Source organism: Anolis carolinensis, chromosome 5 (genome assembly GCF_035594765.1).
Source record: "Anolis carolinensis isolate JA03-04 chromosome 5, rAnoCar3.1.pri, whole genome shotgun sequence".
Taxonomy (NCBI): domain Eukaryota; kingdom Metazoa; phylum Chordata; class Lepidosauria; order Squamata; family Dactyloidae; genus Anolis; species Anolis carolinensis.
The window spans coordinates 43640033-43655569 of NC_085845.1; the positions used below are offsets into that span (position 1 = coordinate 43640033).

The 15537-nt window shown below is 39.5% G+C and overlaps 1 protein-coding gene across 1 annotated transcript in view; it reads right to left on the reverse strand.

Annotated features, from left to right (window-relative positions):
* Positions 1–15537, reverse strand: part of elf2 (E74 like ETS transcription factor 2) — a 54982-nt gene that overhangs the window by 20459 nt on the left and 18986 nt on the right. Inside the window, exons 2-3 of the mRNA XM_003221674.4 lie at positions 9722–9946; positions 8759–8924 (exon numbers count right to left, since the gene is read on the reverse strand). Coding sequence (XP_003221722.1) covers positions 8759–8924; positions 9722–9796 — 241 coding nt within the window. The 5' untranslated portion in view covers positions 9797–9946. The remainder of the gene's footprint in view (positions 1–8758; positions 8925–9721; positions 9947–15537) is intronic.

Sequence of the window (15537 nt, forward strand, 5' to 3'; positions counted from 1 at the left end):
AACACAGGCACAGACAGCAAAACGAACACCACAGGGGTATTAACCCTTCCCTGTGCTATCCAAAACACACATATATATTTGGCTGGAGTTAAAATGTTTCGACTTACATACAAATTCAACTTAAGAAACCTACAGAACCAATCTTGCTGATAACTTGGAAACTGCCTGTACTTGTATTTATATATACAACATCTTGACACAAAGCCTATTTGTGTTTCATATACACCTTACATATATAGCCTGAAGGTAATCATATACAACATTTTAAATAATTGTTGTATATTAAACAGTTTGTGTTCATTGATTCACCAGAAAGCAAATGTTGTCACTATCTCAACCATTTGGACAATTTTGGAGCATTTTACAAGTGGACATTCCAGATAAAGGATGCTCAACCTTTACTGTATTTTATCTTCCACAGGAATTCTACTAGTCAGGTGCTGCTAAAAACCAAATGGTTGCCCTGTTTACATTAATCCAAAGTTCAGCAAAATCCCTTCACATGTTTTGCATAAGACCAGCTACCGTCGGATCTGTCTGCTAATACATTAAGTGCCATTCTGAAAGTCAGACTGTATCTACCCTGCTATATAATGTAGACTGAACTGTTAATCTTTGGAGCTAACAAAATTCTGAGGAAATACTGGCATACAAAAATTAAACTGTGTCTGAATTCAACAGGCATATTTGCTTTCAAAGTTCTCCTGATTTCTCTTTACTATGTAATGTATAGCTGAACACTTATATCAGCTAGATAAGAATAGAAATTACTATGATGGCCTCAAGATTCTCCCCTCTCATCCCAAATGAAGCACTGGCAATGACTGAAGAAGGCTGTGGTTGAGCACAGAAACAAATTAACTCCTGCTTTCCCCAAATATATATACTTTGGATAAGACACCTTTGACACTCCAGCCACATTCAAAAATAACTTGTGACGTGGGAGTTTAGGATTTGCGGAAGGAGAAGGAAGTTGTATTTGCAAATTATCATATTGAATCTAATGTGCTCAATTTTCAAAACACTGAAACCAGAAGAAGTATTTACTGACAAATGTCATGCACAGCAACAAAAAGTGCACTCTTTGTAATTTGGCCCAAAAAATGTGCACCACAGTTGCTGCCTGCTTAGAATGCCTTCTTTAAAAACAAAAGTGTTGGAACACCGAAGCTTCCAGCAGTAGGTAAAAACCTTGGGGTGCATCAAAACTGGAGAATGGATCCCCTTTAATTGTTTGACGCGGTCTTGAGCCTTCTCTGCCAACGAATGCTGATGCATCATCAAACTACAAATCCCAGTACCCCATAGCATTAAGCCATGACCATTAAATTAGAGGTGATGTCCCACAACACAGAGCTCCAAGTGCTCCTGAAGCAGCTTTCCCTTTAGCTTTGACTCAATACCGAGATTACTGTATTACACAAATCTAATGTGTACCCTAATTTTGGCTAGATAATTTAGCCAAAAAAGGTGAGCATTAGAATTGAGTTAATAGAGTATGTCATCTTATGGATCATGGCTACAGTCAATTTGATATGTCTAACCCGTTCATATGACAACTTGGAACCAAATTTCATTAAATTAATCAAGATCTACTTATTAGGAAAATAAGATCACGGCCTGTTTTTCCATTATATATGATGAATCAAGGTATTTGTTTCATTAGGTGCTCAAAGTAAGCATGGTATTCCTAGCTTCATATTTATATGCATGTATAATCCTATCCAAGATTTTAAAAGCAGATTTGAAGTTAAGTACAAGGGCAACTAATAATTTACATAGAAACAATGTTTATACATTCTATTAAAAATGAAACATCCAGAGAAATTCAATTTAAATCTTTACATAATTGACATACAGTTAAAAGTTTGAAATAATTCTAACACTTATTTTCCATAATAGTGCCATAAAGAGTGACATCATTACCTGAAAAAAAACACAAAATTTGTATTAGAACATAGAAGTTAGCATTTGCTACTAAAAGGGACTGAGGGGTCTAGATCTGTATTTCCCTCCCACCATTTACTTAAATATGCAATGTTCAGCTATGCACAGTATTATAAAGAAGCTATACGTACCAGCAATTTTCTGGATCAGGATTTTATTTCCATCATGAGTTAAATCGTGACAATATCCTATTAAATCATTTCTCCATGAAGATCTTCTACCTCCCTGTGGCAACAATATTTTTTAAATTAAAAGGGGAATTTACTTGTGCCACATGGGAGGGTTTTTTTATGTGATGTCCATAATGCAAGAAAAAATGAATTATTTAATGGTAGTATTTTATCTAAAAAGGCCATATTTCCCATAATCTGAAAATATCAAATTGTCATTAGTGATGGCACAATTTATAGACACATGAATAGCAGCATCCACATGAAACTCATCAAAGGGGAGACCAGCATTGACTTAGTTAAGCAACATTTTCAAAATCAAAAACTGAAGATTATTTTTATTTCACCTAACATGAGAAACATCAATTCTAACATTGGTATCTATGTAGAAAATACAATGGAGATTCAACAGGCATTACTATCATCTTCTTGGAAAGATACATCTCTTATCCCAAAATCCAAAATACTCAAAAATGCATAATTGTCTACATAGGTGGCTGCAGTAGTGATACATATACTTTCTTCTGGGCCAGTGTACATAACCCTTGTTTCATGCACATTATTAAAATATTGTATATAAAATTACCTTAAGACTGTGTGTATAAGATGTATATGAAACACAAATTAATATTGTGTTTAGACTTGAGTCCCATCTCCAAGGTATTTCATTATGTTTGCATAAACAAATACAGGTGTTCTAAAAATCTAAAACACTTCTAGTTCCAACCATTTCAGATAAGGGATACTCAGCCTATAAGAGGTTGGATCCAAAGTGTCCCTTCCTCAATAGAAGAAACCTTCAGGCAAGGGACTAGTCCAGGACAGAGTCTCAATGGATGAAAGAAAGCTGCAGTTTTTGCAGATGCTCCTTTCTTCCTTAAGACCTTCCCATTACCTTCCATATTACTCAAGAGGACATCTATTCTTTCTAGAGCAACATTTCAAGGGAAAAGAAGAATTGACAATCATCTCACTTCCCCACTTCTTTCCATAGAAGTAGTCTGTGCCCTAAGTTCCATCCACTGGAACTCTCCATTTAACCTACTGGAATCTTTTAGGGAAAATATTTATTTATTTATTTCAATTATTTATACCCCGCCCTTCTCACCCGAGGGGACTCAAGGCGGCTTACAAGTGGCAATTGATGCCATTACACTGTTATACAATGAACTAAAATGTTAAAACAGTTAAAACAGTCATAAAATACAATATACAAAGTTTAAAACAATGCAAAGTGCTTATGCCATTCATCCACCAGACCTTATACAAGAGCCGTAATTCAGACCGCGTCGAAGCCAACACATGCTTATTCTTCAAATGCCTGCGTACATAGCCAGGTCTTCAGTTTTTTTCTGAACCCCAGAAGGGATGGAGCCTGCCGAATGTCACTGGGGAGGGAGTTCCACAGCCAGGGAGTCACCTCCGAGAAGGCCCTGTCCCTCGTCCCCACCAGCCGTGCATGTGAGGCAGGTGGAACCGAGAGCAGGGCCTCTCCAGATGATCTTAAGGTTCTCATGGGCTCATAGGAGAAGATACGTTTGGACAGGTCAATTGGACCAGATACGTTTAGGGCTTTGTAGGCCAAGACCAGCACTTTGAATTGGGCTCGGTAGGATATCAGCAACCAGTGGAGCTGGCTTAACAAGGGAGTAGTACGCTCCCTGTATGCCGCCCCAGTTAACAATCTGGCTGCCGCCCATTGTACTAATTCAAGCTTCCGGGCCGTCTTCAAAGGCAGCCCCACGTAGAGCGTGTTGCAGTAATCCAACCGGGATGTGACCAGAGCGTGGACCACTGTGGCCAAGTCAGACTTCCCAAGGTACGGGCGCAGCTGGCGCACAAGTCTGAGTTGTGCGAAGGCTCCCCTGGCCACCGCCGAGACCTGGGGTTCCAGGCTCAGCGATGAGTCCAGGAGAACCCCCAGACTGCGAACCTGTATCTTCAGGGGGAGTGTGACCCCGTCCAACACAGGCTGTAACCCTATACCCTGTTCAGCCTTACGACTGACCAGGAGGACCTCTGTCTTGTCTGGATTCAATTTCAATTTGTTAGCCCTCATCCAGTCTGACACAGCACCCTGAACAGCCTCCTTAGTGACAGGTGGGAAGGAGTGACAGAGCTGGACATCATCTGCATACAGATGACACCGCACTCCAAAACTCTGGATGATCTCTCCCAGTGGCTTCATGTATATGTTGAGCAACATGGGGGACAGTACTGACCCCTGCGGGACCCCACAAGTCAATGGCTATGGGGCCGAGCAGGTGTTCCCCAGTGACACCATCTGGGATCGACCCTCCAGGAAGGACCGGAGACACTGCAGAACAGTACCCCCGAGACCCATCCCGGCAAGGCGCCCCAGAAGGATACCGTGATCGACGGTATTGAAGGCCGCTGAGAGGTCCAGCAGAACCAGCAGGGACACACTCCCCCTGTCCAGCTCGCAGCGTAGATCATCGACTAAGGTGACCAAGGCTGTCTCGGTACCATGTCCCGGCCTATAACCAGACTGTGCCGGATCTAGAAAATCAGTGTCAACCAAGAATGCCTGGAGTTGCGGGGCCACCACACGTTCCACGACCTTGCCCAAAAAGGGGAGATTGGAAATAGGCCGATAGGCCAATTGAGTGGGGTCCAGTGATGGCTTCTTCAACAGCGGTTTGATCACAGCCAATTTAAGGCTCACTGGAAATATGCCATCCTGAAGGGAGGCATTCACCACCGCCTTCGCCCACTCGGCCAATCCCCCTCTGGCTTCTCTCACCAGCCAGGATGGGCAGGGGTCTAGGATGCATGTGGTAGCCCTCGCCTCTCCAAGCACCTTGTCCACATCCTCAAGCTCAACCAATTGAAAAGAATCCATCAAAATGGGCAAGCAGATGCTCGTGTTACATCCCCGGAGACTGCCGTTAATATGGTGTCAAAGCCAGAGCGGATCAGAGCAACTTTGTCTGCAAAAAACCGAGCAAATGCTTCACAGCGGGCTGCCGAGCAGTCAGGGATCTCATCTTGAGAGATGGGATTTAACAAACCTCTGACAACTCGAAACAGTTCCGCCAGACGTTTTTTTGCAGAAGCAATATTACCTGCGAAGAAAACATTCTTTGCAGCATCTATTGCCGCGGCATATGTCCTTAGGTAGGAACACAGCCATGTTTGGTCTGATTCATTCTGCTTCGAACGCCACAATTCATATAATCTATGAATTATAGCTATAAAATCAAAAAAGTGGTTTGCTCTCAGTACAAAATCAATTACATAAACTGGGATCATTACTGTGCGTATAAAGAAAACTTTAATTGCCACACGCGAAAGAACTTTACAGATACTGATGACTACTTGACTACCAAAGAGACAAAAAAAGCAAATTAAACCTGCACTCTCCTTAGAAGCCAAGATAACTAAACAGATATTGATACTTTGGTCATTATCATGAGTAGACACAACTCACTAGAAAAGACAATGCTTGGTAATAATACTTGGTAAGGTAGAAGTCAGTAGGAAAATTAGGAAGGCCACATGACATCAAAAAAGGCAGAACCTCAGTCTGCAAGAACTGAGCAGGGCTGTTGATAATAGGGTGACTTGGAGGCCTCTCATTCATAGGGTAGCCATATGTTAAAAGTCCACTTGATATCAGTTAATAGAGTTTTTAAATGTTTAAAAAAGTATTTATTGTTAGTGTTCTATGACAGACAAGCTTTTGAGCAATATGCCAATAAAAGCATCATGTTATACTACACAGCAATGTTGTAAAACACTTCTCCAGGAAAAACTGATTAAAATGTCTTACTTAAGTATCGGTACTATTTCTAGAAAGCCAGGCACAGATGTTATACCCACACTTACCTTCAAAACTGAATCTGATTATTCAAATCAGATGTATTGATGAAAAGGAAAAGTCAGAAATGTACATAGGGTTTCATTGAGATGCCAGCAGCTGGGCGTACTTGGGTGTGTAATGGAGGGATATCCCAAAGTCCATCCCCAAAGACATTAATGGCTCCCTTTTGGACACCAAACTGCTCAGAGATTGGGACTTCATATGTAATGTGGCTTGCCTTTGCTTTGTGTGCATCCTCGCCCGCGTTGTGTATTTGTAACTTGAATCATAAACCACAAGACTGTCTGAATGTGGCTGTACTACGGATCCCATCACCCTCTTATCAATTCTGTGTAGATCCAATGGGCTAATCCCAGTAAACAAAAACATGTGTTCAGACTCAATGAATTATCTAACTGTTGGGAAATTGGTGTTGCGCCCTATGAGAGTGTGTGGTTTGTTCAAACAATACATGTTATGTCCTGTGATTTCCCAATATATATTCACATCTGAAAAATAGGATCTGTTATGAAAAATTAATCTTCTTTGTCAGAGAGAAATTTCCCATAACCCATATTACCTATGTTGCCTTGCCAGGGGACATCTGGTAATGTGTATGATGGATGCACGGCTGCAGTATTTCATTCCCCCCATTCCCCCACTTCTCTATTTTGATTTCTGGTGACCCTCCAGGAGTAATTTCCTCGGCTGCTGAAAAATTGCTATGTTTGATAAATGTATATTTTCTTTCCTTCATTCCTTTCATGGTTTCAGCCCTAATTCTTTATGTTGTTTCTCCCCATCATTGAGGCTGTGTTTTATCTCATTCAAGACATTCCATATTCAAAAACATGAAGCCACACGTATCAGTCACATCACTTTGTAAGTCTGTTCGCCTTGCAGAGAGGGGGAACACTTCACCATCTCATCATCCTGGCATGATGCCTTGCTGCATAATCATATTTTCCTTGCACCTCCTGGATCTAGCCCGAATTGTTAGCCATGTCAGCATAGTGCTTCATGAGTAACCCTGTTTACCCTTCACTTCCTACGTGCAGATAAAATTCTTTGCTAAGCCAGCATTACCTCTTTCCTCCTGGGGACTCCTATAAGAGAAAACTAACTTCTGCTGACTGTACAATAAGCGTTAAAGTATGTCTTTTTTGGTTTTAACATAGTAGCAACTCTACTCTATTTTATGTTTCTATACTCTTCCAATATATCCACATCATTTCTCAATTGGCAGGAAACAATGAGGAAGAACTTTCCTCTTGGTATCATGATCAATCTGCAATGCAGCATAGAGAGATAGCATTGAAAAATCCAAACTCTGGCTTGGGCATAAAGTTCTCTGAATCCTAATCATGGGGTCATAAACTGTTATAAACAAAATCCTATTTTAAGAAGCACGTGTAATACTTGGTTCCTTTAAGTTGCAAAATATTGGTAATTCTTAAAAATGCAGTGGAACTCTTTTGTTCAATAGTAAGTTTGCTTGCAGGTATCCACAAATCTGCCCTAAATACACAGCATAACCAGGAACTCAGCTGGGGGGGGGGGGGTACAGAATTTGCACTATATGTGCAATTAATGAGGCCTTCCCAAAAGAGGAAGGGCTGGGACTAGGCTAGCTGGATTTGGAGGAAATTATAAAGTCCTATGTGTCCACCAGTTAAATGTCAGATCTGAAATGCACTATTTTATCAATCTACTATCAGCGGCTACACCACTAATGAGGAGCCCAAGTTCTTACCGATCTGTATCCTACTAACACGGATTTATAGTCTCACCATATTTCAGATATAGTGTCTTTGCGCCCAATTTGGTAGAATATTCTACCATTTCAGAAAAGGGTACAAGAAGCCATTTAATTGTATCTGGCCTGGGTGATTCATCCAACCTCTTCAACAAGCTATGCTAGCTACAGCTGCTGTAAATGTCATCAACATCTGGAAGGCCACACATTACTCATCCCTGCTCTATTCAAAGTATATTCATGGCCAGCAAGCCATGCCAAAGGTGGAGAAGATTTCAACTTTTGTAACCATTTAGTTACTTTACTTCTTCGTATATTTATTTGACTAATTTAATTATTGCTACAAATACCAAAACTTTAATGAGGATGTCTTGAGGAACCCAAGAGACAATTTAAAGTACAGTCTTTATGAAATCACAGATCACCTTCCCTCACCTTGCTCAAGACAAGCCCGAATTTAATATTTTTGTTTTGAGCCCTCCAAGGGTGCACAAAGAGGAAAATACCAAGATAGCTCAAAACATAATGAGTACTACAAAAATGTAAATATGCTGTCAGCTATGTGAATTGTGCAGCTGTAGTTATTTATTGTTAAACATCTCCCCTAGTCAAGTGATAAGATATCTATTAATATGGAAGACAAACCGGAGGAATAATTTTTAAAAATCTCTGAATTTTATGCAGGGAAGATACAGCTAGCATCTTTGTTCAATTTTACAACTCCCACATTCCTTTTGAGGGTTTAATGAGCTCTTCCCATTAAGCCAAAGGAAGGCAAAAATCAGTCTGCAAATAAAATAATTGTAAGAGGCAGTGCGATATCAAGTGGTTTGAAGGTTGGACTCTGATCCCGAAGACCAGGGTTCAAAACGTCACTGGTCTTTGGGCAAATCATTCTCTCTCATCCCCAGAGGCAGGTAACTGTCCTCTGAACAAATCTTGCCAAGAAAACCCCATGAAAGGGTTACCATAAGTTGAAACAACCTAAAGGCACAGTACAACACCAACAATTAAAATATGGAAACACACTAAATGATTTTCTTTTTAAAAAAACAGGTCTACCTGTTCTCACGGTTTCAGTCTCAATTTCTTGTTCTTCTGCAACATCTTGTAGAAGGTATGTTTCATCATCATAGACAAAGATCTGTGCAGCATACCCTTGTTCTAGTCGGGCACTGGGTACGGGCTCTACTATCACGGCTGGATACTCAGAGACAGGCTCATTCTCCTGTAGAAACCCATAGAAAAAGGGAGAGTAAATTAGTTCATAGTTTCCTAATCTGTTCTAAACAATCCCTTTCCCATTCCACTATGTAACTTTGAGTTTAACAGAATGTTAGAATAAATCTAAATATGCCTTAGAATATCACATTAGAAATGCACTATAAACTCAAGAAGCAAGTTCTAGACCGTAACTGGAATCCTGGTGCCTACCAGACATAGTTGAATTCTGGCTCCCAGCCAATATATTTAATGGGGTGTTGTGTGGTTTTCAGGCTGTACAGCCATGTTCAGACAGCATTTTCTCCTGCCTTTTTGCCTGTATCTGTAGCTGGCATCTTCAGAGGATTCGAACCTCTAAAGATGCCAGCCACAAATGCAGGTTAAAGGGGAGGAGTAAATGCTGTCAGAACATTGCCATACAGCCTGAAAACCTCACAACACTCCAGTGATTCTGGCCGTGAAAGCCTTTGACCATACAATACTGTATGTTTCATGTTGGGAGCTGCAGTAGGTCACAATCTGAATTATATATTTAATTTAACTAATTGTTATTATGTGCCTTCGAAGTCATTTCTGATTAATTTAACGGATCAAACACAAAAAGCTTCTAAATAACAGGCTTGAGCTATTTCTCCCAGTCATGTTGTGATTTATCATATATCCCTGCTTTCTTTTCTTTCACTTCTTTTTTATTTTTCTGAATAGGCAGTTAGAAACACCCCCTTTCTCACTTCAAAGAATGCACTCTTGGTCAATATTCAAAAAGACTACATTAAAATAGGTTGTTTTTCATTTTCTGACCTCGCATACGATTTGTACTCCATTGCTATCAAACTCCAGAACGGAACCTCCGCTGTCAACTACTGCTGATGTCATTGTGCATTCCTTGAAAGAATTACAAGACTGACAGCAAAGGATGTGTATCTTCCCAACAATAGTAATGATGAAAGCTTGAGAGACACGAAGTTTCTAAACAAAGCAGAATATTTCCATAATTCCACGTCTGTGATACTGAGATAAGAAATTCTGAAAGAGAGAATACAAAATACATTGGTTTACTCAACAATATCTTGTAGTACTTCCAGAAGTATTTGCATCCACAATAATGTCATATTCTGAAAAATTAATGGTTTGACATCACATAATAGCTTCAACATTTATACAATTAGTAAGTGGAAGAATAGTTCCATTACATTAACACTGATATACATTTATTTCAGCTTTGTCATCTTCTATTTTTTTTTAAAACTTGCTTTATTATTTCAGGAGCTATATATTATTCATAAAAAGTTTCTTAATACTCTGTCAGTCATTTGAAGGGAGTGTAAAGGCAAGAAGGTAACACGGAGAGTTAGATACAAATATTTAGTACTGCTGGGCAGTACCTATAAACTCTGACCTAGCCACTGTTTGATGAATTAGGCAAGCTGCAGTGATCTATGAGTCCTCTGTAAGGCTTCCATATGGAAGACCACAACCCCAAGTCATTCTCCCTTCAATTGCATAATCAGCAGAGGAAAGTAGCCACTCTCTGCATCTGAAGTGCTGGGGGGGGGGGGGGGGAAGCAACTGGATGTAAAATGAATTTAAAAAGCAGATCAAAAAGGCATCCTTGTTTTGAAGTTGATCCCCCTCTTGGATCCTGTAACAGCAGAACCAAGTACTTGCTTCCTGCTGCTGCTAAATCGAAATATAAGCTAATAGCGAATAAGATTCTTGTTCATTTATTGATATTTCACTTGTATTCCTTCTTTCTCACAGCACAGCAATCAAGACAGTATACAATCTTTTAAAAGCACAATACAATTTAAAAACCAAATGTTTCCTTAAATAGCTGCCAGAAGAAAGACAACAGAGAGGAAGCCAACCTAATCTTCTGGAGAAGGAAGTTCAATTAATTTGGAAACAGCCACTGATAAAGTTCACTTTCATTCTCACCAGACATGTTTGAGACGATGGTGGAACCAAGAGAGGGCCTTCTGCTAAAGATTTTAGATCACAGGCAGGCTCATATAGTGCATATTAGCACATTATCTGATATAATAGCATCTTTGTTGGTCCAACATGCAAAGACATTTCCCACACCATCATTAGCCCACTTTCATGAACAACACTTGTTTGGGGGAGGTGTGGAGGTCACTCATTTGCTGTTTTCTGCAGATTTCAGATGTGCTAAATGCAGACTGACTGTAGAAATATATAGGTTTCTGCCATTCTACTCATCAATATACCAGTGACAAGAATCATTATATTTAATTTTTAATATGGTTTGGAAAACACAGCACTTGACCTTTCAGGATCAATCATCAAAGAAAGATGATTTTCTATCACTGGAAAATGACTGTGCATGGAAGATTTCATACCCTGCAACAGCTAGGGAATATTCACAATTTGACTTCACCCAATTTCTTCACTTAGTACATCACGTAACGTTTAAACTTCAGCTTTGTTATATATATATATATATACTAGCTGTGCCCGGCCACGCGTTGCTGTGGCGAAGAATGGTGGTATGGGAAATAAAGTATTGAGGAATTGGTGGTAGTTAAGGTCAAGGGTAAACGTTTTCCCCTGACGTTAAGTCCAGTCATGTCTGATTCTGTGGGTTGGTGCTCATCTCCATTTCTAAGCCGAAGAGCCGGCGTTGTCCGTAGACTCCTCCAAGGTCATGTGGGATGACTGCATGGAGCGGCGTTACCTTCCCACCGGAGCAGTACCTATTGATGCACTCACATTTACATGTTTTTGAACTTCTGGGTTGGCAGAAGCTGGGGCTAACAGTGGGGGCTCTGTCAGTTCCCCCAATTCAAACCTGCGGCCTTTCGGTCCAGAAGTTCAGCAGCTCAACGCTTTAACATGCTGTGCCATCAGGGGACATTATTTCCTAAAGGTTGTGAATATACAATATTTCTGATTGTTTTTTTTTGTCTGTTGGAGGCAAGTATGAATGCTGCAATTAGGAAAAATGATTAGGATGTAATGGCCTTGCAGATTTAAAGCCTAGCTGTTTCCTCCCTGAGTGATTTTTTTGTTGGGAGGTGTTAGCTGGTCCTGATTGTTTCCTGTCTGGAATTACCTTGTTTTCAGAGTGGTGTTGTTTGCGATATTTTATATGCTTCTACTGTCTGTGGCCCTGAGAAAACAGAGGATTGGCCAGACTTTGATTATGGGAATCCTTTGTTGGGAGGTGTTAGCTGGCCCTGATTGTTTTCTGTGTGGAATTCCCCTATTTTCAGAGTGTTGTTCTTTATTTAGTGTTCTGATTTTAGAGATTGTATTGTTCTGTTTTATTATACCACATTAATTTTTATATATTCTGATTTTAGTGTTTTTGAATACTTGGAGCCAGATTGTATTCATTTTCACGGTTGACCGCAACACAATAATAATAATAATAATAATAATAATAATAATAATAATAATAATAATAATAGTAAGGATAGTAATGATAATGACTTTGGTAATACATAGTGCTTCACTGCCTTCTCAGCTTCCTTTCTGGAAGAATCCTTTCTTGGGAGGTGTTAGCTGGCCCTGATTGTTTCCTTTGTGGAATTTCTAATTTCCTTGCTTTATTTACTTTCTTTATTTCTTTATTTCTTTATTACTGTCCTGGTTTTCGAGATTATATTGTTCTGCATTATTCTATCCTAGAAATTATTTCATATCAAAGTAGAATCTCACTTATCCAACATTCGCTTATACAATGTTCTGGATTATCCAACACAGTCTGCCTTTTCATAATCAATGTTTTTGTAGTCAGTGTTTCAAATTCATTGTGATATTTTACTGGTAAATTTGTAAATACAGTACAGTAGAGTCTCACTTATCCAACATAAGTGGGCTGGCAAAATGTTGGATAACCGAATATGTTGGATAATAAGGAGGCGTTAAGGAAAAGCCTATTAAATATCAAATTAGGTTATGATTTTACAAATGAAACACCAAAACATCATGTTAGACAACAAATTTGGCAGAAAAAGTAGTTCAATACGCAGTAATGCTATGTAGTAATTACTGTATTTATGAATTTAGCACCAAAATATCACGATATATTGAAAACATTGACTACAAAAATGCGTTGGATAATCCAGAACGTTGGATAAGCAAGTGTTGGATAAGTGAGACTCTACTGTAATTACTACATAGCATTACTGCGCATGGAACTACCTTTTCTGTCAAATTTGTTGTATAATATGATGTTTTGGTGCTTAATTTGTATAACGATTACCTAATTTGATGTTTAATCAGCTTTTCCTGAATCCCTTCTTATTATCCAATATATTTACTTATCCTGCCGGCCTGTTTATGTTGGATAAGTGAGACTCTACTGTATATTGATCATCTTATATTATCTGCTTAGAACTGGATTATATGAGGCCCCTTCTTCACAGTTGTATAAAATGCACACTGAAGTGGATTATATGGCAGTGTGGAGTCAAGATAATCCAGTGCAAAGCAGATAATATAAGATTATAAATGGGTTATATAGCTGTGTGGAAGGGCCTTGAGTCTACACTGCCATATAATCCAGTGCAAATTAGATAATCTGTGGAAGAAGTCTAAGTGAGGCCTAAATCTGCCTGTCCCCTAACTGAAACCTGGCTGTCCCTTGGTTGCTAGGCAACCAAGTGGGCAGAGATTAGCCCTCTAAACTGGCAGCAATTGGATAAAAACAATTATTGCTCTCCCTCTAATTAGGACTTTATTTTTCTTTTCTTTTTGTTGTATCAACCTAGAGGCGTGGATGATGGGTTGTGTTGTCAAATTTCGAGGTTGGGGGGCCTGTAGTTTTGTTGTTTTGTCCACTGCCCTGATGCCATCACTCTTTTATATATATAGATATATATATATATATACACACACACACACACACACACACACACACACTCTCTCTCTCTCTCTCACACACACACACACACAAACACAAACTGTCACCTTTGTATTTCAGCTCTGAGCTGGTTCAAGAACCAGTGTGTTTTGCCCAAGGGAAAAGACAGATCTGAGTTTTAGCCAACTTTTGTACTTTCAAAAATTGCAATAACTCATTAGTTCTTTGTCCCAATATGAGCTGCTAGGTGTAACCAGACACCTGCATACCTACCTGTAATTTATTTAATCTTCAGTCTCCATCTTAGGATGGATTGAACTGCAGATCTCAGCCACAACATTTAGTCTTATTGTATACTCCTATTTCTTCCACCATTTAGCCTGGTGAATAGTTCTGGAAAGCTCAAAAGCCTGTGCAGTTTCATGGCACAACTTAATAAAGAGATTGCAGGTGGTAATGTTCCTCTATAGTAAGTTTTGTTCTCCAACCAAATTTTTCAGGAACTGCAGTTTGATCAGATAGTAAGAGGCTTCTTCCATGTAGCCTTTCAGAGATGTTGGTGTATATTTATGTATTCAAGTAGCCCATCAGCTCATAGCATTTCATAAGGTTTTCTCAGGCAAGAAATACTCAGAGATGGTTTTGACCAGTTCTTCCTCTGAAATATAGTATGTATCACTGGCTTTCTTTGAGAAACTTTGATGGGAGACTGAACACCAGGTGCTGTAGGCTATATTCCAGGTGAAGGTACACACAAAGCTGTATGAGTGCTCCTTACCTAAGAAATGCCTATGACATTCATGGGGTTGCCATAAGTCAACAGGCGACTTGAAATAATATATACATACACAAGAACATGTTTGGCATATTATACTAAGCAGAGGTTTATAGATTGCCATGTATTTTGGGGTGTTGTTGTTGTTTTTTTCTAGTGCTAGCCAGAGTTTCAGCAATAAATGGCATCTGTGGCACCAGAGGACACATGTTAGATATCTCTTCTGGCTCCCTCTTACCCCAGTCTGTGCAAAGTCCAAGTTTAATCAGGCACACCCTGTCAAAATATGAACTTCGCTTCTGTGGAAGTTCTGTTATATTGTTGATAACTGTAATGAAGGATGGATTTGATTTAAAGCCATTTGGTCATAGAGGCCAAATTCATAGAGGTTGACAAGCCCCTTAAAAATAATGGTTGGCATCCTGTTCAATAGGCTGGACTTCTGATCTCATGACTACTGAGGATTGCTTACAACAAAACGTAACCCTAAAATCTATCTTTTCAGCCTGAGAGTGCCCCAGCCGGAAAGTTTCCAAGGCGCTGCAGATCAGAACTGACCTATTCAGCATTTATTCCATTTGCAGGGCACACTGAGAGAAGCAATTGCAGCAGGACTTCAAAGGGCCTCTTTAGCACCTCACAACCAGAAGAGGACTACAAACTTCCCAGTGCCCTGATCTACAGCATTTCAGAAACCCTTCAACTGGGGTATTGCTAGGTTGAAAGGTGTTTTTTGGAAAGGGGGATGACATTGTCAGACATAACTAGGACAACATAGCACCATTATCTTTGATGATACAAAATCTCAGCCAACATCTTATTAAACTACATTATCATAAACATTACACAGAATTAAAGCATTTTATTGCTTACATGAAAGACTATTCGTGTTCCAAGATACATTTTGCAGGACTTGTACTTTGCATCCCTTCTGCTCATTTTCATAATGCATACCCTTCCCTCTGCTTAACTGCTCTGAACTGGAGGAAAAGTCTGTTTTCCTATAAGCAT